General features: G+C 38.8%; 1 protein-coding gene across 27 annotated transcripts in view; it reads left to right on the top strand.

Annotated features, from left to right (window-relative positions):
* The window catches only part of LOC100117702 (collagen alpha chain CG42342), a 74,276-nt gene that overhangs the window by 50,359 nt on the left and 1,220 nt on the right, over nucleotides 1-22,697 (top strand). For 9 of the 27 annotated variants that reach the window (XM_031930643.2, XM_031930642.2, XM_031930641.2 and 6 more), the window contains 23 exons: nucleotides 147-182; nucleotides 1,899-1,934; nucleotides 2,259-2,330; nucleotides 4,531-4,617; nucleotides 5,431-5,484; nucleotides 6,295-6,474; nucleotides 7,219-7,324; nucleotides 7,918-8,006; nucleotides 10,929-11,031; nucleotides 11,468-11,556; nucleotides 11,929-12,018; nucleotides 12,098-12,142; nucleotides 12,251-12,283; nucleotides 12,362-12,409; nucleotides 12,490-12,594; nucleotides 13,067-13,111; nucleotides 13,314-13,373; nucleotides 20,650-20,676; nucleotides 20,767-20,820; nucleotides 20,958-20,984; nucleotides 21,093-21,128; nucleotides 21,891-22,025; nucleotides 22,220-22,612. In XM_031930643.2, coding sequence (XP_031786503.1) covers nucleotides 147-182; nucleotides 1,899-1,934; nucleotides 2,259-2,330; nucleotides 4,531-4,617; nucleotides 5,431-5,484; nucleotides 6,295-6,474; nucleotides 7,219-7,324; nucleotides 7,918-8,006; nucleotides 10,929-11,031; nucleotides 11,468-11,556; nucleotides 11,929-12,018; nucleotides 12,098-12,142; nucleotides 12,251-12,283; nucleotides 12,362-12,409; nucleotides 12,490-12,594; nucleotides 13,067-13,111; nucleotides 13,314-13,373; nucleotides 20,650-20,676; nucleotides 20,767-20,820; nucleotides 20,958-20,984; nucleotides 21,093-21,128; nucleotides 21,891-22,025; nucleotides 22,220-22,369 — 1,707 coding nt within the window. In that variant the 3' untranslated portion in view covers nucleotides 22,370-22,612. Of the gene's footprint in view, nucleotides 1-146; nucleotides 183-1,898; nucleotides 1,935-2,258; nucleotides 2,331-4,530; nucleotides 4,618-5,430; nucleotides 5,485-6,294; nucleotides 6,475-7,218; nucleotides 7,325-7,917; nucleotides 8,007-10,928; nucleotides 11,032-11,467; nucleotides 11,557-11,928; nucleotides 12,019-12,097; nucleotides 12,143-12,250; nucleotides 12,284-12,361; nucleotides 12,410-12,489; nucleotides 12,595-13,066; nucleotides 13,112-13,313; nucleotides 13,374-14,753; nucleotides 19,230-20,649; nucleotides 20,677-20,766; nucleotides 20,821-20,957; nucleotides 20,985-21,092; nucleotides 21,129-21,890; nucleotides 22,026-22,219; nucleotides 22,613-22,697 lie in introns of those variants that run through there. The other 18 variants (XM_031930653.2, XM_031930650.2, XM_031930649.2 and 15 more) reach the window with 15 other exon arrangements.

Below are 22,697 nucleotides of genomic sequence, written 5' to 3'. Positions count from 1 at the left end.
AGGAATATAAATTTTTTTTATTTTGCCTATTCGAAACAAAAAAAAAAATCGCGTGCTATCTAGGCCACATCACAGCATTTCGCAAAGCACAGATGACACACTTGAGGCTCTCAGCGATGTACAATTGCCACGTTAATTTGTTACAGGGCCACAGCGGAGTGCGCGGCTATCCCGGCTTTCCGGTTTGTTAACTTGTATACGGCTCTCTCTATGTAATGGCCAAATTTCCGCCTAGCATATACTCTTATACATATACATTCTCATCGTCGAGTCACCGTTTGTTTCCATTATTTAAAATCGTTCCGAGATACCGTAGGCGTCGGTCCCTTGTAATTCCGTCGAAGCTAAAAAAGGAAAATTGATATCGCCCAATCGGCAACAAAAGCAATATCGGACACACTCGCGTATACGCATCCCCGGCGATACCGAAGCTATTAACGCAATATAAAATAACAAAGCGATCGAGGGCTCGGCCGCCGCGTTGTCGTTAATTCTCAATCAGCGGAACGAACACACAGAGTGAGGGCTCAAAGCTCTACACAGTTGGATCGAAGCGAGAAAAAGCGCGTATTAGCCTCGGGCTCGTCAAACTGCCTGTTCCTCTCTCTCTCTCTCTCTCTCTCTCTCTCTCTCTCTCTCTCTCTCTCTCTCTCTCTCTCTCTCTCTCTCTCTCTCTCTCTCTCTCTCTCTCTCTCTCTCTCTCTCTCTCTCTCTCTCTCTCTCTCTCTCTGTGTCCGCTAGACACAGCAGTGGTGTGGGTGGAGAGAGAGAGAGAGAGAGAAGAGTCGCGCGCTGGAGCTGCACCTAATACCTCCGCCCTCTCATCGCGCTGCGCGCGCGCGTACCTATAGCTCTCGCTGATCTGGAATCCTGATTAATACTCTAAAGCGGCGTGGGCCCGTCGGCGTATTAGCAGAGGATTACCGGCGGCGCCGAGCCACCCCACCATAATCGTAAATTTCAGCCGCGCTCGGGGCTGTCGCGACAGGTCCGATGTTGCGCTGCCGGCTAGCTAGCTAGCTCTCTCTCTCTCTCTCTCCAGACTAAATCCCGAATCCCGACGCGCTATCGCGCATACTTTGCCTCCAAAGCGCCTGTCCGCGAGCGCGCGAGAACTGATACCCCACGCCGTACTGGCATTCCATCTCTCAATTTTTTTTCAGAGCTTATTCGAACAATCGAATACAGCCGCGTTAGTTGTAGGTATCACGACCTTGCATTGTCAACTGATGTCAGCCATGTTCACAGTAACCAACGCAGCACTTTACATTTGATTTTTTCGTTGCCATTGATCGCTGTACACTGAGAGAAACTTGCAGTAAATTTTACTAAAAATATGGGAAATATTACGAGAAAGTTTGGTAATCTGTTCACGGACTGAAAATACCGAAAAAATTACAATACGTGTCTTATAAGGCAAATGGTAATTTTTACTAACCTAAGTGATAAAATTTCCTACACAGTATGGTAATTTTGAGGTGAATTTTTAAAACCAAGAGAATATTTTTAAAAGGGTCGGTAGTCCTCTTGCACTGTAGGTCCCGGTTTCATAACTAAATTTTCAGTTTGTGACTCGATTACTAAAAAGTTTGGTAAAAATTTACATCATATTTCTCTCAGTGTAGATTTCAGTACAGACTAATCTTTGTGTTTTATCGTAGTCGCGTTACTATAATGTAGTAGTAGTTTGTAATCTAGTCGTAGTTTTTGCAAGTACTCGTATTTGGAAGCATTTACAACGTTAAAAGCAGCTCATACAAATTGTTCAATTATCTCCTATTTAAACATTCTATACTTTTCATTTCTTTTCTGTCGCCATATAATATCCGCTCAGCTTAGCCACAGCTCGAGCCTGGCCAGGCCGATTTGACTATACTAAGCCTCTATTAACGTTTCAGGGACCCATCGGAATGGATGGACCCAAAGGTGACCCGGTGAGTAATACGAGAGCGCATCGCTCCGCTAATGGCTTCTTCTAAGTAGAGTAAATACAATTTCGAAATATCTGCCGCTGACACGATGTCCGAAGCTATACAAGCTCTCTGCTTTCGACGCGCGCGTTCCCGAAAGAGCCACGGAAGGCTAGATAAATATTGACGAAAAGATGCTGCGCGCCATAAGGATATGCGCGAGAGGAGAAGTTTTTTTTTCAAACGAAATATAAACGCGTTGATTTTTCAGCGTCAAAGAGCTAGATATATAGCCTGTTGTATTTATAGAGAGGGCGAGATTTTAATGAGAATTTCATTTCGTCACAGGGTCGGCCAGGAGACAAAGGACAAAAGGGTGAGCTCGGAAGTCCAGGATTCGACGTTTTCTCCGCAGTCAAGGTATCTATTACATTCGTGCTGAGTTCACGTTTACTACGCACATATATATAGCTATATATAAATCAAAAAGCTGCAGTCGTCGTTGTCCTTATACACCTCCCTCCGCGGGCGCAGTCCCTCTATTGTGCAGTTGCGTCTCTCGTCGCGACCGCGCTTTATATATATATATATATATATATATATATATATATATATATATATATATATATATATATATATATATATATATATATATATATATATATATATATATATATATATACTGGTATATAGCTATGCCCTCGCTCTTTGTCCGTATACATTACACGCGAACATCAAATCAGAGGGCAGTGTCCTTCAGTCCTGTGTGCGAGGAAATGTTTTTTAATCCCGTAGTTTTATGGAGGTCAAGTATTTGAAATGGGAGCACATCATTCTAGGTAAAACAGTTATGGTAATCATTCAATCCGTTCACTGCAATTGTAAAAAACTATTTTTTTCTTAAAAACACTTCGACAAAAATCAACTTAATAGACGAACTCGCTCGCAGTTATAGCATGGACGACCGAAGCAGTAGACGAGGCAGTTTAGCATTGGTGGCACATCACTGTATTATCTAGACTCTGGTGCGCATATTGTCATGAGGAAAACGGAAAAATGCCCATGCGCCACCTATCTTCACCTGTCAGAAACACGGAGAGTATAGGCGGTGACCCAAGGGCCAGTCCAAAACTGCTTTATTTTAGTAATTGATATCGCTCTAGCGGTCTGAAGTCGTTAGGTGTCAAGAAAATAGTTTCATATTATTTAATGGCGAAAAATCATAAAAATCTCGAGGATTTTCTAAGTCAAGTAATTATTGTCGATCTTTTTTAGCTATCTTTAATCGTAGACAACTTTCTATGCAAACGACTATTTTGAACGATATTTGTGTTTTCGAATTAAAGCTCTTTTCTCGTACTATGATTCGAGAAACATACCTTTTCCGTTTAAGGTATCTCTCTGACTTTTTTGAACATATTCACGCTACAAAATAACAAAAAAAAACCTAGAAAGGTGTGCTCCTACTCTGAAAATCTACTTCATTTCTAAATCCCAAAAACTGACGAATTTAAAAAAAAGCGTCCTCATCGCACCCATCTTGATTCCACCCCATACTATAAAGATTCGTTCTATACTCGTTCAAAATTACTGCCAACCTCGAGCGAACGCCGTTTCATTCGGCAAATCAAGATTTACCTCTGCAGCGAGTATATTACGTACTTTTCACAAATCCCGCAGCCGTATATACATACATATTATACGGGTATGCATAGGCCTGCGCCCTTATATACCTTCTTCTTCCCATACCTACTTCTTTCCGATACGCTATGAATAAAATTTCCATTACATTAATCCCACGCTCGCGAGCGCGAGCGCGCGCGCGGAAGGGGAGGAAGAAGCAGTGTGTTTTGTAGCAACTGTTGTCCGCCAACAGCCTATCAACAGCGATGTTACACAAATTTGAATAATTTGAAAGATGAGTATCAAGAGCCATCTCTTCCCCTACCGCGATTCCTTCTGAATATTTATACCGTATAACACAGACGTTATATTCGCGACCGCAGTAGCTCTCGGTGGATTCACGATACTATATTTGTATACACAAACTTGCAAGCGTAAAATTGATATATATATATATATATATATATATATATATATATATATATATATATATATATATATATATATATATATATATATATATATATATATATATATATATATATATATATATATATATATATATATATATATATATATATATATATATATAATGGAAATTTTCATTCGCCAATATAATTATCCGTGATTATCTCTATCCGATGCATCTACATTTCGCTGAGTACAACGCAGTGTACAGTGTGAAATATCAAATCAGAGCACGTGTGAAATATAGATGCAGCTTATACGCGTGCGGAAGGTAAAATGAGATTTGGTCGTTGTGTATTGCATATATAACTACCTGTTTATGATAAAGAGCGTGATAATATATATATATATATATATATATATATATATATATATATATATATATATATATATATATATATATATATATATATAGAGAGAGAGAGAGAGAGAGAGAGAGAGAGAGAGAGAGAGAGAGAGCGCAGATAGTCAAAAATCGTCATTATTACATGTACAATATTAAAAATGAAAAAAATCTTCCCGCCTACGGGTCAATGCACAGGGATTAGGGTTAAAGAGGTCGGTGACAACGCTACGCGGCGGGACACTGGGATATGCCGAAATCGTCGCGCTGAAGGTAACCGGCCTTCCCAAGGCTTTCATCGTTCGTTATTTAAACTTGTTTTTTTTTCTCTTACGTTTTTTATCATTAGTATTTTTGTTCTCTTATCAGTCTCTATACGTATTGTATACAGTAATAATAATGACATGTGGTATTTTACATATATATATATATATATTGTGTACACTTAGTTAATATATTGCGTCAATGCAATTTGTTTACCTTTTGTTTGTTTCATTTGGGTTCTATTTATCGTTGCGGCGCAGTGCTTTCGGTGTAGCATTGTATTTTTTCTCTCTACACACATTATTATATCTAGTGGTTTGTGGGTGTGCTGCGGTGACGTAAATCGAGTCGCGACTGACGAACATGCCCTTTGTTGCTTACATTTGTGCAAATTGAATATGCGCAACGGAATACTGCTTCGTCAGCCGTTCACTTCGAATTATAATAATATATAGTATTTGTTCGAGGCATGCGTTGTTCAGTAGTGGAAATAATTACATACTATATCTATAAGTTTTACTGTGCATGGTTTTTTAACTTTCGTAGAATTTTTAAACACGTAGGTATACGATGTTACAAACTGGCGCTGAAATTTCGAGAATTAAAGAGAGAAAGAAACGTCATATTCGCGCGTCATCGTTGATGTATGGTATATAATGCAGTTAATGATGATGAAAACGAAAATCAATCACCAAATCTCCCATCAATCGGATCCCCTCATTAATCTATACGTTGCGTCAAGTCACTTTTTTTTTTGTTATAATATTATTATTTCTATACTGTAGCGGTTTAGTTTTTACCTGTAGTTGGCCTACTTTCTAGGAACTTCAGGCGATGGGACATAATATCACCAACCAGCAGATCATAACTCTCAAAGTAAGTTTGCTTCTACCGTCAAGTCCCGCCAATTAATTTTCAATTCAGATTATATCCTCGCATTTGAGACATTTATGATCTATACATATATATTTGAAACAATTTTTACGGCCGTGAACATGATGTGCGAATCGCTGATTTATACGCAGAAGATAAGAGATTTTTAAATTTTTTTCGCAGTATACGTAGTCGAAATTAGATTTTTCAGTTTGAAATTTCATATTCCTGCATGAGTTTTTAATTTTAATCGGTATATTCATATGCGAGTATTAAATGAAAATGATAAAGTCCGCATGGTTAATTTTACATGGATTAGATAGATTTAATGAAGATAGCTGTGTGCAACAAAAGTATAATATATATAAAATATAGATGCATGATTGAGTTTTTAGAAATTTGTTACGTTATCGAGAGGGTGACATTTGTTTATTTATCTATCGAGGTAAAATGCCCAATACTTGGAGAGTTTTTGAACATGCTTTTATACAATAAAAACTAAACTTATAAATCGATTTACGTTTCGTCCAAACGAATGCAATTTCAGTTTCACTTGCTATAGTTAATATAAGAAACAATTCTCTTCGTCCAAGTACAGAGCATTTCACCTCATAATTCATTCGTACTGCTATGCCTAGTATAATTTTCCATTTAACAACATATGCATGAACGTAACGGGTAATACATTAATAATAAAAAAATCATAAACAAGGTATAAAGAAAATTCACTTTTTCAAAATCATTCGAGCAAACGTATAGTCGGGAGTATCTGTATTATCAAATGCAATGCTGACGAGCCGTGTGCCTGTACAGGGCGAGCAAGGCGAGCCAGGCCCACCAGGACCCCCAGGTCCTGCAGGAGTCGAAGGAGTTCCCGGTCACGATGGCAGCCAAGGCCCACCAGGAGCAATCGGACCCGCAGGCGAGAAGGGAGCTCCGGGCCCCGTGGGACCCATTGGGCCTCAAGGCCCACCCGGATCCGCCGGACTCAAGGTGACACACGCACACACACACTGTCTTTATACAGATAATCGCATCTCTCGCGTTATTTATTATCAGTCTCTTTGCCGTCGTGAGATATCGCCGTAAATACAATGTTATACTCAAACGCTCGATTGTCCAGGGCGTTCAAGGCGAGTACGGGGCGCCCGGCTTACCAGGACTCCCAGGAATACCAGTGAGAGCCCATTATATTTCAAATCGAGGACTATACTGGCTGTATTGTACAATCGCTTTTGAATTTTAACGCAGTAGATTATACACATACACACGGGCACACATAAGTTTGCGCAATTACGCTCTCGCGATTTGCCTCCGCCTCTCACACTGAGCTAATCCGACTCTGTCTTATTGCTCCGCGCAATTAACCTCTGCGCTCGCCGGCTGCAATATAATCTTTCGGTGTCATCGATTCCGGCTGCCTTTAGTTGGAAGTATAACATGGCCGGGCGCACACACACATACTCACACAGAGCGGAGCTGGAATACTGTACGCGCAGCGAATTAGCAATTCTTGCGGACTAATTAACATGAGGGCTGGCTGCGCACACGCGGGAATATGTATATAGGAATCGTGATGTGCCCGTCGCTCATTTTTTCGCGCTCTCTTATCTATGCTCGTTAGCCGCGGGGAGCCTCTGGTCTGTGTAGTTGAAACTTGGTGACGGGGCTCGTAACGTAGAGAGGAATTAGTTTTTGCCGACTCCGCAGCTGAATTTCGTTTCTCTCTGATTTCAGGGCGACAAGGGCGACAAGGGCGAGCGAGGACTGACGACGTCGATAGACGGCGAGCCCTTCGCCACCGGAGTCTTCGAGGGACCGCCAGGCCCGCCTGGTCCACCTGGTAATTTCATACAGATTATTATATAAATGCTTTTTCTATATACATGTAACTTGTGTGATATACAATGATAATGTGTACATACCACTACTTGGAGAGAGAAAAAAAAACGTCGCTGCACTTCTATCGCCATTAGCCACCCTCTCTCTATCTCTCTCTCCCTCTCTCTCTCTCTCTCTCTCTCTCTCTCTCTTTCTCCGCGCGGATCCTGATGGATCGCGCATCCGTGAGGGAAATAAAAGTGAGCCGCGCTTGATTTCGAAATGGACCGCGCGCTCTCATAAACGATTCTTTTCTCGTGCAGCCGCGAGGAAACCGACTCGCACTCGTAAACGACGCCGCGGCGCTTTAAAGCTGCGGGCCAGCTGTTATAACGGATGTTGCCTCTCTCTCTCTATATAATAAATTCTCAGGAGCTTTATGAGCGCGCGGAGCGGTTGTATCGCGCTCGATGAGAGAGAAAGAGAGAAAAAAAAGAGTAGAAAAGCTTGTAGACGAGGGGATAAATCGCGGGGGCGCGAGATAAGATTGATATAGAGAGGGATAGAGAGAGAGAAAGAGAGAGGACGTTTTTGTTGATGTGCGCTGATACGCAGGGCCCCAGGGCGACAGGGGCGACGTCGGCCCGGCTGGACCACCCGGTCCGCCTGGAGAGCGGGGCGCGCGCGGCAAGCAGGGAAAGAAGGTAAGCTTCACCTCTCTTCTACGTATAACACTCCCACTCTCTCTCTCTTCTTCGACACCCGACACGGCTGATACCCGACACCTTCGTTCCATTCCTAGCTCTTCGCCTGCCTCTCTCTCTCTCTCTCTCTCTCTCTCTTATACCCACTTCCGCAACTCTTTTCTCTTCTCTCTTATGTCCTTTATTTTTTGTTGATATGATGGGCTTGTGAATCCCTGTACACAAGGTAGATCGAGTGCATGCTGTGTATTTACGCGCAAACACCACGCATGTATGAAGCTTATGGGCATGAAGGCGAATGGCGCATGATGATCGACGGCCTCTGTATATATATTTGCTTTGACCGCAGTGGCGGATGAAAGTTAAAAATGCTGTGGATGCGCGGCAGCGAGAGAAAGAAGCTATAGTTTGTCCTGTACAAAGGAAGCGTTGTGTGTTTGCTTTCAATCGTGATTCCGGTCGCGGGGGAAAAAACACGCGCGCACAGGTGCGCCAATCGAAGCTTCTTTTTGTTCTCTCGCTCGTGCGCGAACAGCGGCAGTTTTAATTTCGTCCGATTAAAAATACCTTTTGGAAAATACAAACACACATACAGGATAAAACACTCCGACGCTTGTCTCGACTAGAGACGTACTCGCGCCGATATACCGCGCAATCGAAATGAAGATCACGTACGACTTGTGCAGCCCTCTCGTAAAACAGAGAAAGGAAAGCCATCGATACAGACGCCCAGTCTCGCGCGCGCGCGCACACACACACACACACACACTACACTCGACGCGAGATTCGACACGATCAGACATTCTATTCTCTCCAAGTGTGCTCTATCTGCGCCATACATCTTCTCTCTCTCTACACACATGCATACACACACGTGTCGCTTCTTTTTCCTTTTCTCTCGCCGGATTTCCACGACACTTAATCTTCATCTGTCTCGCGTTTGCTCGCGACGTTTGCATCGCTTTCCCCTCTTTCTCTGTGTCCGACTTTGTACTGCATCGGCGGAACGAAAGCGATTTTTTTTTTCTACATACACATGCACACTGAGCTCGCTCGAGAACGTGTATATACAGTGGCCTCTATATGCACGAGCTGAAAAACTGTCTTGGCTGTGTTTGTAATCAGCGAAATCATCTGATATGATCACGTAGAACGAATCGAAAGAATTCGAGTATACGAAAAATTATGAAAATCGTTGGTGGCAGCAAATAACACGTATACAACTCGCCGCGGTTATTATTCCACACATATAATATAAACAAAAGCATATACCGAGAGCCGAGAAGAATAATACTGCGGCTCCGAAAACTATGACACATGACTTTGCAAAGCCTCCGCATCAGCAGTGTGTACTGCGAGGGCAGAAACGTTGTGTGTGTGTTTTTTTTTAATTCTCTACTAATGCACATAATAGCTGTTGTACATATGGAAAGTGTTGGTAAATAGCATCTAACCGCGCAAATAACCAGCAAAAATACTACCACTACTACCACTGCTAGCACTACTACTACCCCTACTACTACCAACAGCACAACAACAACAACAACAACAACAACTGCAACGAAACTTGCCGAGCCTTACACACAGCTCAACTTTCTGCGAGAGAGTGTTATATAACTTGAGCGTAAGTATTGCGTGTGTGTGTGTGTGTGGGTGTGGGTGTGGGGCGAGCTGCTGAGAGAAAATTAACAGAGGAAAAAGGTTTCGCGCAGAGAGAAGAAATCTCGATAATTCGAGAGATCGAGGGGAAGAGAAAACGAAGGCGCGCATGCAAGCTCGCGAAAGAGACGAAGTAAAATTGGCCCTTGTCTCCGGAATAGGAGATATACACTAGAATACGTCGTGTATATAGCTGCGCGAGCGGAGATGCGATCATTAAAATCACGAGCGATCAATCACGGACGACAAAAGCAGATCTCAGCCGCAAAGTGGCCAAGGAGGAAGAGACTTTTTTCTCCTTTTTATTTTTTCTTCTCGTCCCCTGTGGCTCCCCTCGCGAGCTGCACCGGAGACCGGTCCCTTGTCTTACTCTTCTCGAGCCGCTTCGCTCTGCGCGGAACGTCCCACTATAGTATAGCATTTCTGTGCAAATATCTGGTAATTAAGTAATACATAGAGTAAACAGTAGTGTGTTCGAGGTGTTGTGTTGTGGTGCGTAGTGTAGAATAACGTAGAGAGACGCGCAGTAGCTTGTAACTAATTTGTGTTTATGTAGCAAATAACACCCACTTCCACTAGCATCGCACAGCCAAGCGAATATCTCCAATCTCCTCTTACGCGTTGCGCCTAAATCGGACGAAATCCACTAATCACTAATATGCGCCAACGCAACCGGCTTACCGAGGCTCACTACTACTGACGCTGCTGCCGCTGCTGCGCTGCTACCGAAAACTCTGGCGCGTAAGTATCTCTCATGATTATTTCATCACTACTATTATGGATTTCTGTTTTCTCAACACAAAGATCCAGTCGCTGACCAGCCGGACACATGTTTATATTTTTTGTTAATACACTTACATGTTTTGAATTTCATAGGTATTGCGCACTAGAGAGTTTATATATTTTTGCACGATTTTTGGTGTGTGTTGTTGTTACTATCAATATAATGTTTTTATAATCTATTTTAACACATGTAGCTGTGGGTTGGTTGTTGTCACGATTATATTATAACCCGTTTTGTAGAAGATAGACCACTTGTGTAAATATGCATCTCAATGTTGTAAAAAGTGTGTACAGAGACACGAGTTTAGCCCCAACATCCCCCTCTAAAGACACATCCAAAATTTCACCACATATCCAAAGTCCAAAGCTGGAAGCTGGAGTGTATATCTGACATCTGTATCAAAGAGAGAGACAGATCGTAAAATAAAAGAGAGAAAGAGAGAGAGTGAAGAGAGAGGTGAAAATTACCATGGGTTATAGGGTGATCGAGGCGCCACCACGACGACGAGTTTGCTGAGGGGCGCGAAGGGCGAGCCCGGCGAGCGGGGATTTCAAGGGCCCAGGGGCGAGCGAGGCCCACAAGGTACAAGACCATAAACACTCAGCGCCGTATATCCGCATTATAATAATATAATCTGCTAACTATCTGCTCCTCCTGCTGCTGATGCTGCGCTGCTGCTGCTGCTGCTGCTGTTGATGTTGTTAACGATGGTGGCTGGGCTATATCAACGGGAACTTCCTACTCTTCTCTGTAATCGGTTATAACGAGCTACTGCCGCTACGATGTGTATACTGCGCTGGCGGGGATATACTCGTGCGCGACGAATTTTTACATCGTTATTATTGTCATTTTTTTCCAGCTAACCCAATACCGATTGTATTATCGAGAGCTTTGCGGAATTAAATAACTTATATTGTGTATAACTTGGCTATAGGATATATAATTTATATGTACTTGCGGTGCGCAGGTTTTTCGTTTGAAGTGTGACGATGAGAAAATGTGATCGTTTGAATTGCAGGACCGAAGGGAGACGCCGGTCCCCCGGGTTCGCCAGGAGCGGATGGACTCAACGGCGAAGTTGGCATTCAGGGCCCACCTGGATTACCTGTGAGCGATTTTTTTTTTTTTTTTGTTAAACAACGTATACAGCCTTTAAATAATCGGTCGAATATCAGAAAAATCCATATTCGCAGAATAAAATATTTTATTGGAGATAAAATCTCATTAAAAATGATAGCTTGGATAACGATTAGCCTACTACTAAAAATAGCGAGAAATCGTTTATTGCTTGATAACATTTTTGATAGTATTTTTCGCAGATTGAAGTTGTTTCCCCACATACTGACTACATGCAATGTCTGTTTTTTGTTGTTTTTTTTCCGTGTTCCATTAGCCTCTTGTACGACATAGTAATAAAAAAAATCGAGATAAAATGTGCGCCTCTCATACCTGTGTAATTAACACTTTATTGTTATCCAGGGACTTTCCGGACCGAAAGGTGAAAAAGGTGATTACGGCGATATCGGCCCACCTGGACTCATGGGTCCTCCTGGTTTACCTGGTCCACCGGTGAGTCTATAACAAATACTCGCTAGACTGATCCGCTTTAGGAATCATCGATGTTAATCGTCGCTATGTGTGCTTACAGGGTTATCCTGGTCTCAAGGGCGACAAAGGAGATAAAGGAGAATCGGTATGTTGAAATACCTGCTTTCCGTATTGATGATTACGATCATAGATGGTGTGAATGAAAAATTTTAATCTGACCTTTCTTTTTCATGATTCGCTGGATCGAAACAAGCAGAAGTACAGAAAGGCGCTAAGGCGAAGACAGGTAAAGAATAGTGATATTTTTTCCTCACCTTGAATGATTTTCAAATGCGCAGAATTCAAACTAAATATCTCGCTTTAGGGTGACAGTACGTTCGAAGTTAACGCTGGCGAAATGAGCGGTTCATACGTGAGTACAAAAAGACTTCTTCTTTTGCCTGAAATCGCAAGCATTGCAGTACATTTCTCTAAGTTATTGTACCTTTACAGATAATGGGCCCTCCCGGACCGCCAGGGCCAGCTGGCACGCCAGGACTGCAAGGGCCACCTGGCATCAAAGGCGATCGGGGTCACGACGGTGCCAAGGGTGATCCCGTCAGTAGCTTCTTGCTCTTCATTTACCTGCAAACTTTTTTTTCGCGCCATCAAGTAGTTGATAAAAAAAAAGAAGAAAAGTCGCGAATCATTCGCCGCGAACGGTTGTTCTAAACTTATGCGTTACTCGCGTTGAGCAACTTTTTAGTCACGTTGGGTCGGTTCGTACTCGTCATTGATGGCGGATCAAGCCGACCATCGCAAGTTTTCTCATTAAAAATTCTTCGCTGGCTGAAAGTAGTAAAAAGTCACATCGGGCTGCTCGAAAGCGCGCGCTTGTTCAGCCTTGATCATTATAGTTCGACTTATTAATTTCACGGAAGCATAATTCTCAAAAGCTCTAATGTTTCAATGTAAATTATGTAACCACGTTCTTGAGTAGATTCGAATTTAATGTAAATCTCTAAAACGTTAATTTGACGTATTCGATTCGATAGAAATGATAATAGTAATATTTATATCTTTATTTCAGGGTGAAAAGGGCACTAAAGGAGATCCTGGTCCAATGGGACTGCCCGTATGTATTTTGTACTGCATCTTATTACAAATTAAGCTTTAGAGGCAATTTTATACAGTTTTTAGATCATAATAATCATTGAACCAAACATAACTGCCAATCTCTGTAATATAGAATCTATTCCTTCCGCCTTTGTTCTCAAATTCACTTTACCGATAAAACTGATGTATTGGTAATATTTTCCGCTTCTGTGTTCATACAGGGACCAATGGGCTTACGAGGAGAATCAGGAAGGCCAGGAGAAGGGAAACCAGGAGCCATGGTAAGATCGAGGAACTCTCGCTTATAGCAAGCACCATTACATGCCTCCACCGATTAATAGTTCCAGTTTTTCACGGTCGCGATTATTATGATAATCTCGTTCATTTACCGAAAGCTTTTCACAAAATACTCGTATTTATATATTCTTATCTCTTACGCCTGATATCTACTGCGATGATAAATTACTCGATCGCAAATATTTTACAACGTTTCTGCAAACCGTACGAAAAAAAAAATCCGTTCGAGTTACAATAAATCAATTAGCATTTTGTACATAAAAAGTCCAACTTTTGAATTGCGCGTCCAACCGAAATTTTCATTCGGTATAATAAACTCTTAAATTAGCAAAACATCGCATGTTTCTTAAATCAGTTGATGTTAGCAATAATTCCGTCAAATAAATGTAAATATAACAGTAAAACGAGCCAGATTTCTCGTGTAAAATAGGATTTTAAAATAACTGTAAATTATTTTACACGAACAATTTACGTGTATTATTGTAGAATAAGTTACCGTCAAAACGAATCGACTAACTTTACAATTATTATTTTAACAACTCAAGCTCTGAATTTGTATTTGAGCATCAAATACTAGAGTTTGAAAGCTTGTTTGTTTTTTTATCTCGGATTCAACAAGTTCAATATTAATTATGCTAGTACGGTTTATAATCAAACTCGAGATTGTAATCCCTCGGAAAGGCAATGAATCAAAACGTAGGTTGTTAATCGCGGTTTTTTAATCATTTTACAAGTAGCGTTTAAGTACGAATTATAATATATTTTTTAAACAAGTCAAGACTGTATGTAAATAAATAAACACATTTCCTTTGTAATACGACATTGATTTATGAAATAGTTATTCTAAATTGTAGTAAACAACATTTTTACTTTATTATCGTTAATCATCTTGGCTGTTTATTTTTACAAAGTAGAAAATAATAGTATTATGCAAAGTTATCAATAGTGATGTCCCAATGCCATATTATTAATCCACGTTGTGCACAAATTATTATATTCACGCTATAACAATTTATAACTATTCAGTCTAATGAAAGAACGCAATAATCAATTGACAAGACTGTCGTAATCAATCAGTAACTGATAAGTCAGTTGAAAATGTCAAAGAGAAATTCCGATCACCTATTTAACTGAACCATCATAATGATAACTCGTTTTTGTGATGAAAATATTTATTTTAAAACAAAAACGATCCTTGTATCAATCAAAGCGTTGTTGAAATTTCGCTTTCTGAAGAAAAAATAATTTTTTGTGCCTACAATCAAATATAAAATTGGCATTGCTGACTTACTATATTTATGATACAAAACAGAGTAGTTTAACGAAATTCCATTCTTTATTAATAATCGGCTTAAAAAACACAGGTTGGCGCGTGGTGATGATCCGACTAACGACTAACATGGGATAGGTACTACAAAGATAACCGACAATAACCTATCTAACGCAGACCGTCCGGGACTTTGCGGACAAGCGCAAAGAACCTGGCTTAAAATGCGTCTTGAGTCTATTCTCTAAGCACGCGTTTTATTAATAAGTCCACCCACACGTCTAAATAAAAGCGACTCCTCGAATGCGTCAGATATATTTTGTCACGAACTTCATAATCGTATAAATGTACAATTCGCGCCAATTTTCAATGGACCGTTGTAAAACTTGCAGGAATCGGCACGTCTGTAAAACCACATACCGCCAAATATAAACATTTAATTGGTGTATTAGACTGCAAGAAATCATGAAAGACAAATATTTTGCAATACTCATGTTTTTTAATAGTTGATTGTTAATTAATTTAGTACTGTAAAAAACCACAGAAAGATTAATTTACATCATTTGCCATCACCATATCATCTGATAATGTACAGCAAATTTTTATTTTTTTATTTCACGAGGTTAAACCATACTTTCTTAGACGTTTTAATGAACGAAGATAATTGTTGGTGATAAACATGATATATTACTTCATAACGTGCGTATGTTGAACAATAATGTTGCAAAACGGCCTTAAAATTTTACTCGTTCTTATTATAAAATAATTATTATTTTCAGCAATAATGAATTTTGATTTTACTTTGTGCGCAAAACCGGATTTGGCACACGCTACGTCAAAGCATCGTATGCTAAATCAAGATTTGCATTCGTCATGTAGAAAAATACGGTTCGAAACAGGGGCGAGATATGATTTCGGCATTACATGACCTTTTCACACTTCAAGGCTAAAGTTCTCATTCTCGTATACTTGTATCGAAATGTACTATTTTATTCTAATCGTGTTCTTTTGTTATTATATTTATTTTTAAAAAACTTACAAACGTAAAAGTATTTATTTTTGTTGACGACTAGAGTAGAGTTAGATTTTTATACAATCATGTGAACATTCATCGGGTTTATTAGAAACGTATGATCAAAGTGAATACTTGCTAATTATCATTTTCATTCAAAGTATGACATTCTAAATGACATGCCGATCTCTGCAATTAAGCGATTTCATGGAGACGTCAAAACCGATATTAGAAACAAATTACTCGTACGTTCTTTAACACAGTACTGTATAAGATTTTATGCAAAGAAACAACTAGTAGTGATCCTGTAAAATACTCGAACTTGAAAGTTGCGACGATTAGTTTAGCTCATTTCTTGCGTTTAATTTTTATAAACATATCATCTAAGTCAATTCAATTCCTATACAACAAATTCAATATATATTTCATCTGCATTTAAACGATCGTCGCAAAGTTTTAAGCTGGAGCATTACTGGTTTCAACGATCTAATTCGCGCATAAGAAAAAACTCATAGTGTTTTTATACGCTTGCCAAAGTCCATATATTTTCAAAATCCTCGAAAGAGCACCTTACAGATATGGTATTGATACACGAATGAAACATGCGACTTCTTGTCAGTTTTCACAATGTGTGACTTCTATGCATTGCAAAAAAATCTTGAAATAAATTACGGAATTGTAATTCATATTACAAAACGTCACCAGTACCGTGATTGTAAACGGTTTCTTGATCAGAAATATCATTTTATTTTCTGGAACTAAAAATTTGTCCGTTTTCTAACAACTATTTTGCTCTTTGATGATCTTTAAAAATGTAAGAATAAATAAACATTGAAAAAATCATTGTTTGCCTGGCCTTAGAAAGACATGTACTTGCAACAATTTTACTTTTAATGCTATTTAAAAATAGAATGTAGGTTTATCCGATAACGAATTGGTTGATAATAATCGTACAATCGATACGATAGTCTGTTATAGTCAACATTCCTGAATTTGTAGCTGTGGACATATACATGTGTCATTCAAAGTTCGAACGTAACTTGTGTAAAAATAGAATACTTTTAACTTGTAAGATTTTGAATTTGTATAGTTTAACTTTTTGTACAAAATAACACAAGTACAAATATAAGTTGTAAGTGTATAGTTTTGTATGTATATTGCAAAGCACTCGTTGACAATTTATTCTTCAAGTATGATAGAATACTTTCCAATGCATCTAAAAATATACATTCTTTTAAGTTTTTTTTTACTTTTTAATAATACTGCATTTTTACAATGCAACATTTTCCATACAAAAAACTGTTATAATGTGAATAAGACATTTTTTTGAGGTACTAAAATACTCTTTTCATTGTTTGAGTGATATCAATTTATAAATAATTATACAAACTCGAAACAGCAATCTCAGGAATGAGGACTACACCTTTTCCTATCTTGTACGCATTAAAAGAAATACACAAAAATTCATTACATATACCTTAAACTTCTTTTTAGGGAATAATTGTGAGGATATATTTATACAAAATTAACGAAAAATTGTTCGAAATATTCAGACCTTTCCTTGTCGGTGGATATTGGCTACATATTCATAGATTAAATAAAAAATAAAATGAAAACAGTAAACACATGATAAGCTTTTAATGTGCCTAACATCTACTAAAAATGTTTATATATATATATATATATATATATATTTCTGTGCAAATATTTCGTTAGTGCGTAGATATCCTCACCGACCGTGCAAGAAAGATCACAAAAAATGCATAATCCTCAGTAAATAAAGGCGTTGAAAGATTCTAACATATTCGGTTCATTAGTTTCGGAAATGATTTTTCCAATCTTATTTATGAATTTTTTTCTATTCTGTGTTTCATTTATACCGCATTTAATTGATATTATTCAATCACATATCAAATGCCATATATTAGTCGATTGTGCCAAAAGAACAAGATGTTAGCGAGTAAATATTCATTTGTAGAATAGTTGCACCGCATCAATCAACTAGTTCGTGGTCAAGTTTTACTTTAGAAGAATCAACGAAAATTTAATATCGATACATAAGGAATGCTTAGTGGAGCAATTTCGCTTCGTTTGCACGATGTACTTCAAATTCCTATGACATATCAGTTTTAGTACTGCGCTAGTTTAAAATATTTAAAGTATTAATTGAAGCTTGCATAAAGATTGTAAAACAGTGCCAAAATAGTATTGTCAAAATCTTTTGCACTAGCTTTGTCAACAATGTTTTTGCACTGTTAGAAGATTAAAATTTTAATTTTCTCCTGTATAGTAAATGATTCCCTGAACTCACAAGTAACGTATGATCGAAGAAATATTTTGCAAGTAGTTTGCGTAAAATTCTATATTGTTATTCGGGAATAAAATAAACTGATTGTTATAAACTAATTTCTCGAACTTCAAACAAGACTTGCAGTATTTACAAATTTGAAACTTGCCCGCTCGTTTTATTTTTAAGAATGAATACATTTTTCAAACTATTTGCAAAAGCTCAAATTTGTATAACAGCATATCTAATCGCGTGAATCGTTGTTAAAATTTTTATACCAATGATTTATATGACTTTGTTATGAAAATAAAATTATCGTAAACTTTATTTGTGTTCAGTAGCGTTTACAAAAATTGCCAAAAATGAACGCTATGCATGTTATACATTTTTTAACTAACGCTCGGCTCCAGCGTTCCACGTTCGCCATTGTATTATAAATATATTAATTTAATCGAAAAAATCCTTCAAAAAGAAATCATTTTGTATTTAAATAGCGTCTCATCGAAAAGCTCGATAATTTCTGAAAAGCGTACTACGCGTGCCAATAAAAAATGCGCAACAGGGACGAAAAGTGCATAAGAATCATCGCTGCACTGTCGGCACTGAAAGTACCAGCCGCATTAAGACTTTGCTTGTACATATACAAAAGAAGAAATGGAAGAATCGATATAATTAAAGAAAAAAAGTAAAGAAAGAACCTTGTATGCAACTGTAATTTTAACTGTAGGTTAAGTACTTAATCGACTAGGCTAGAAGTATTTGAATTTCGCATAAAAAGCAGAGAGTAAATGAAGCGAGGATAAATCGTTAGTATGGAAGCTAAGCATCATCGGGGTTTGAGAGTCCCGAGCTTGTAAAATACAGGACTTAAGCGCGATGTAATCAAACTATTTTATCGACGTAGCTTAGGCGTAGCCTTAAGGATTTAATGTTAATCTAAGAGAGAATCGCAAAACGAAGAATACAGAAAAAAAAAACATGAAAAAAAGCATAGCCACCTCGGGGCTGCAGATTATGATCCTCGAGAGCTTATAGATATACGATGAATACATGACGTATATATGTTTGTTAATTAAACAATATTTAAGTGATGGATAAAAAACGCAAACATTTTGGCGACTCTGATGCGAAGATATCCGACGACGTCCCTCGTTATGGAAAATGATCAGAAAAAATAAGAAATATGAAAAAAAAAGTCAAAGAAAATCAAGAGAGCGCTCTTATTAACTTTTGTTTCAAACTATGTCCTCATTAATAAACAGAATGTGCATGTGCCTGAGGCCTCATTGCTTTTCACGATAAACCCTTATCGATGCTTACCTTATTACGTATACATCTTTTAGTTTTACTGATTTGTATTCTCTCTATACCTGACCATATTAGTTTTTCAATCTTAATTTCTTTATTTTCTGGGTAGCTAAACCGCTTTGCATTATGTTATCCGAACCTGCAGCAACTATGAATCTGTTTTTCTCTGAAATTATTATACTTTTTCTCTCTTTACTTTGCTTTCTCAAATTCTTTATTTTCATTCAAAAAACGACTGTAATGATTACTTTCAAAGACGATAGCTTTGATAAAATAAAAAAAAAGTGTATAAGACGCAAAAAGACGAATCGAACGAAACACACGTGTTGATTTGCTGCGACCACACGTCAGGATATTAGAACGAGAGCCAACTGGTGGAAGCTTCCGTATGAACATATACAAGAGTTGTCTTTATTGTAGAGAGCATTTTATGACTATGCTGCTTCGCTAAAATTTCTCAGGTGAAGCTTTTCTTTTTCTTTATCGTAAACGGTAGTTTTTAACGCACTTGTGTGAGCAAAATATTGAAACTATATTGTATAAAACATTGTGTCTTGTGCGTTTTTTCAAAGTTCATTGCTTGCTTCACTCTACTACTGTTTCTCCTTTTTTCTCAATTCTGCCTTCTCCGTTTCATCTTGTGTCACACTTTCCGATGATTATTCTGACATTTGACAATATAAAATTGATGATAAAACCATAAGGCTTGTATAAAAACGTAAAAAAATGTGTTGGAATAATGTCGACTTTGGAAAAGATGAAATTCAAAAGTGTATCTCATATAACAACACATCACTTTGTCATCGGAATTATATACTTATATTATTCTTAGCAACGCACACATTCGCCGTTCATTGCATTTTGTAAGCGCATCTCTCACGTACAATTGTATAATAATCTCTCTATACATCTCTCTCTATCTCTAATCCATACATATATGCAGTATACATTTCTCCTAGTAGTCTTCGATACTCTTTTGACTCTATACTACATATAAATGCGATATATGTGTGTGCGAGTGTGTATATATATCGTAACAATCATTTATATAGCTTTATATAGCTCAGCTGCGAAAGTTATGCCTCACATATAGCCACATATTATTATATATCTATATATATATATATGTGTGTGTATATGTATACTAATAGTAAAAAAGACGACTTACGCGTCTTGTTAGAATCATGAGTGTGCGTGTGTGTAACGAATCTCTATCACTATCTTATTATCATCACATGAAAACTTTGCATTGTATCTATCAGTTGGTTGTGTGCATTTTTTAAATTAGCGATATATTATCACTTATACGAATCTTCGCGTTACCTAGACTCGTCTAATGCATTGAATTAGAGAGCCGAATTTCATTAGATTTCCTCTACCTTTCAGGGTCCCCCAGGATTAGATGGCATGAAGGTAAGCATTACATTGTACACGTAAATTCTCTCGGAGGCTGTGCAGATATCAATCGAAATTGTACATACTGCTCGTTTTAATTTTTTTCAGGGAGCTCAGGGCGAACCCGGCACGAAAGGCGAGCGCGGAGAAACCGGACTGCCTGTAAATATCAAACACTTTTACGATACACCGCAAAGCTGCACCAGTAGTGAAAATATTTGAATAGTCGAAAAAGCAAAAAGTGCGGCGAGAATACACACAGAGCCATGTAGTAACGTTGAAAATTTATGTATTTTCAGGGGACCGATGGCATTCCAGGAAACGAGGTATGACGTCTCTGTAAAACGCGGTGTTTTTATTTCGCTAGAGCGGTAACGCAAAAAAAGTATTGTAGATGAAAAAAAAAAATTGTTGTTAATCGTAAATCGTTACAGGGAGCACCAGGCCAGCCGGGACCGAAAGGCGATTCCGTAAGTATCTGTCTTGAGCTCAAACGAATCGAGTGAAAAATAAGTGAAAAAAAAAATATAATAATGAACGTATAAACTAGATTAAAAGAGAGAAAGGATTCAGTCTCGATCCCCACATATAACATTCGCATGAACGACGCAGCATTGCATACGAGCAAAAAATTCGCCCATAACGTTATATGCTGCCACCAGTATGGTCGACTAGTCGCAAAACGCGACCCTGTAATACGTTGTACAGAAACGAGATATATACATTTATAAAGTCGCGCGTAAAACTTGATAAAATAATAGTCCTGCATCGTCTTTCACGCATCAAAAGTGTCTGAACTCTCGCGGTGAAACTCGTATACTGCATTCCTTTTCGATGTCTATAATCGTCAGACACACACACACACACCCACACCGACGAAGACATATCTCTCACTTCTTCTATATGTTACAAACTCTCCACACGATCTTTTGCATTGACGAGGTTGATACTCCTATTATGCTTGGCCTTTTCTCTGCACGTTCTTCTCTCACGTTCTCTTGTTACTTCTTCATATAATATCTTGTGTAATTCGTGCGGAGAGAAAATGATTCCGCTTGCGTGTCCGCTAGACTCGAGACGAAGATTTTTTTCTTTTTTGCTAAAAATACATTTTTACAAGATGAGTATAGCGGAGAGTCTAGCGCGTATCGCGAAGCGAAAGAATGTTGACTGCGCCTACCGATTGGCAATCCTCCGACGTAGACGCGCAATGAAGGCTTGCACGCTTCCAGGGACCTCAGGGCAGACGCGGCAAGAGAGGTGAAAAAGGCGAGAAAGGCGACCAAGGAGTACCAGGACTGGATGCACCTTGTCCTCTGGGACCAGACGGTCTCCCGCTGCCAGGATGCGGCTGGAGGCCTCCTCCGGTAATCACAAAGATTCTCTTTTACGCCACCTTTAACAATAGAATAATAGCATGCTGATTAATATTTTATTAACAAAAAAATAATAATCGAGTAGTTGTACACTCACGCATTAATACTGGTCTCTAACATAACGATGTCTGTATGTGGTGGTGGTGGTGGCGGGCTTTTCAAACGCTGGTAACTACTAAAATCAGGAGGCCACGACACCCTCGTCTTCTTTCGAGGGCCCGGAACCAGCCGAGACGGACTACGACGAGCAGGACCAGGACCATGACCAAGAGCAGGAACAGGACGACGACGACGAGGAGTTCCCCGACGAAAACGGCAACATGGCTGAGCAATAAGATCGAGTTGACCAAATCTATAATCAACTCTCTATCTCTCGCACACACGAGCTCTATGATGCCTTACCTACCCTCCCCCCACCCCCCTTATTCTTCATCTATAGCTTAATTCCACATCACCTCATCGCCGTGTCACTTTGCATTAAAAATGAAAAAAAAACTCATGATTATTTAGAGTAATATTTAGAGAAAAAAAGCAAACACTAATACAACATATCTTAAGATTGGAACTCAACACCCGTGGTAAGCCCTCCTCAAGTTTCTCTATAATATTAATGTTCTTAGTTGGCTTTGTTTCTCAATTTTATGGTGCTTTAGTGCTGGTTTT

This window comes from Nasonia vitripennis, chromosome 4, assembly GCF_009193385.2.
Source record: "Nasonia vitripennis strain AsymCx chromosome 4, Nvit_psr_1.1, whole genome shotgun sequence".
Taxonomy (NCBI): domain Eukaryota; kingdom Metazoa; phylum Arthropoda; class Insecta; order Hymenoptera; family Pteromalidae; genus Nasonia; species Nasonia vitripennis.
Note: the sequence above shows the minus strand (reverse complement) of the source record. Positions and strands in the feature narration are given on the sequence as shown.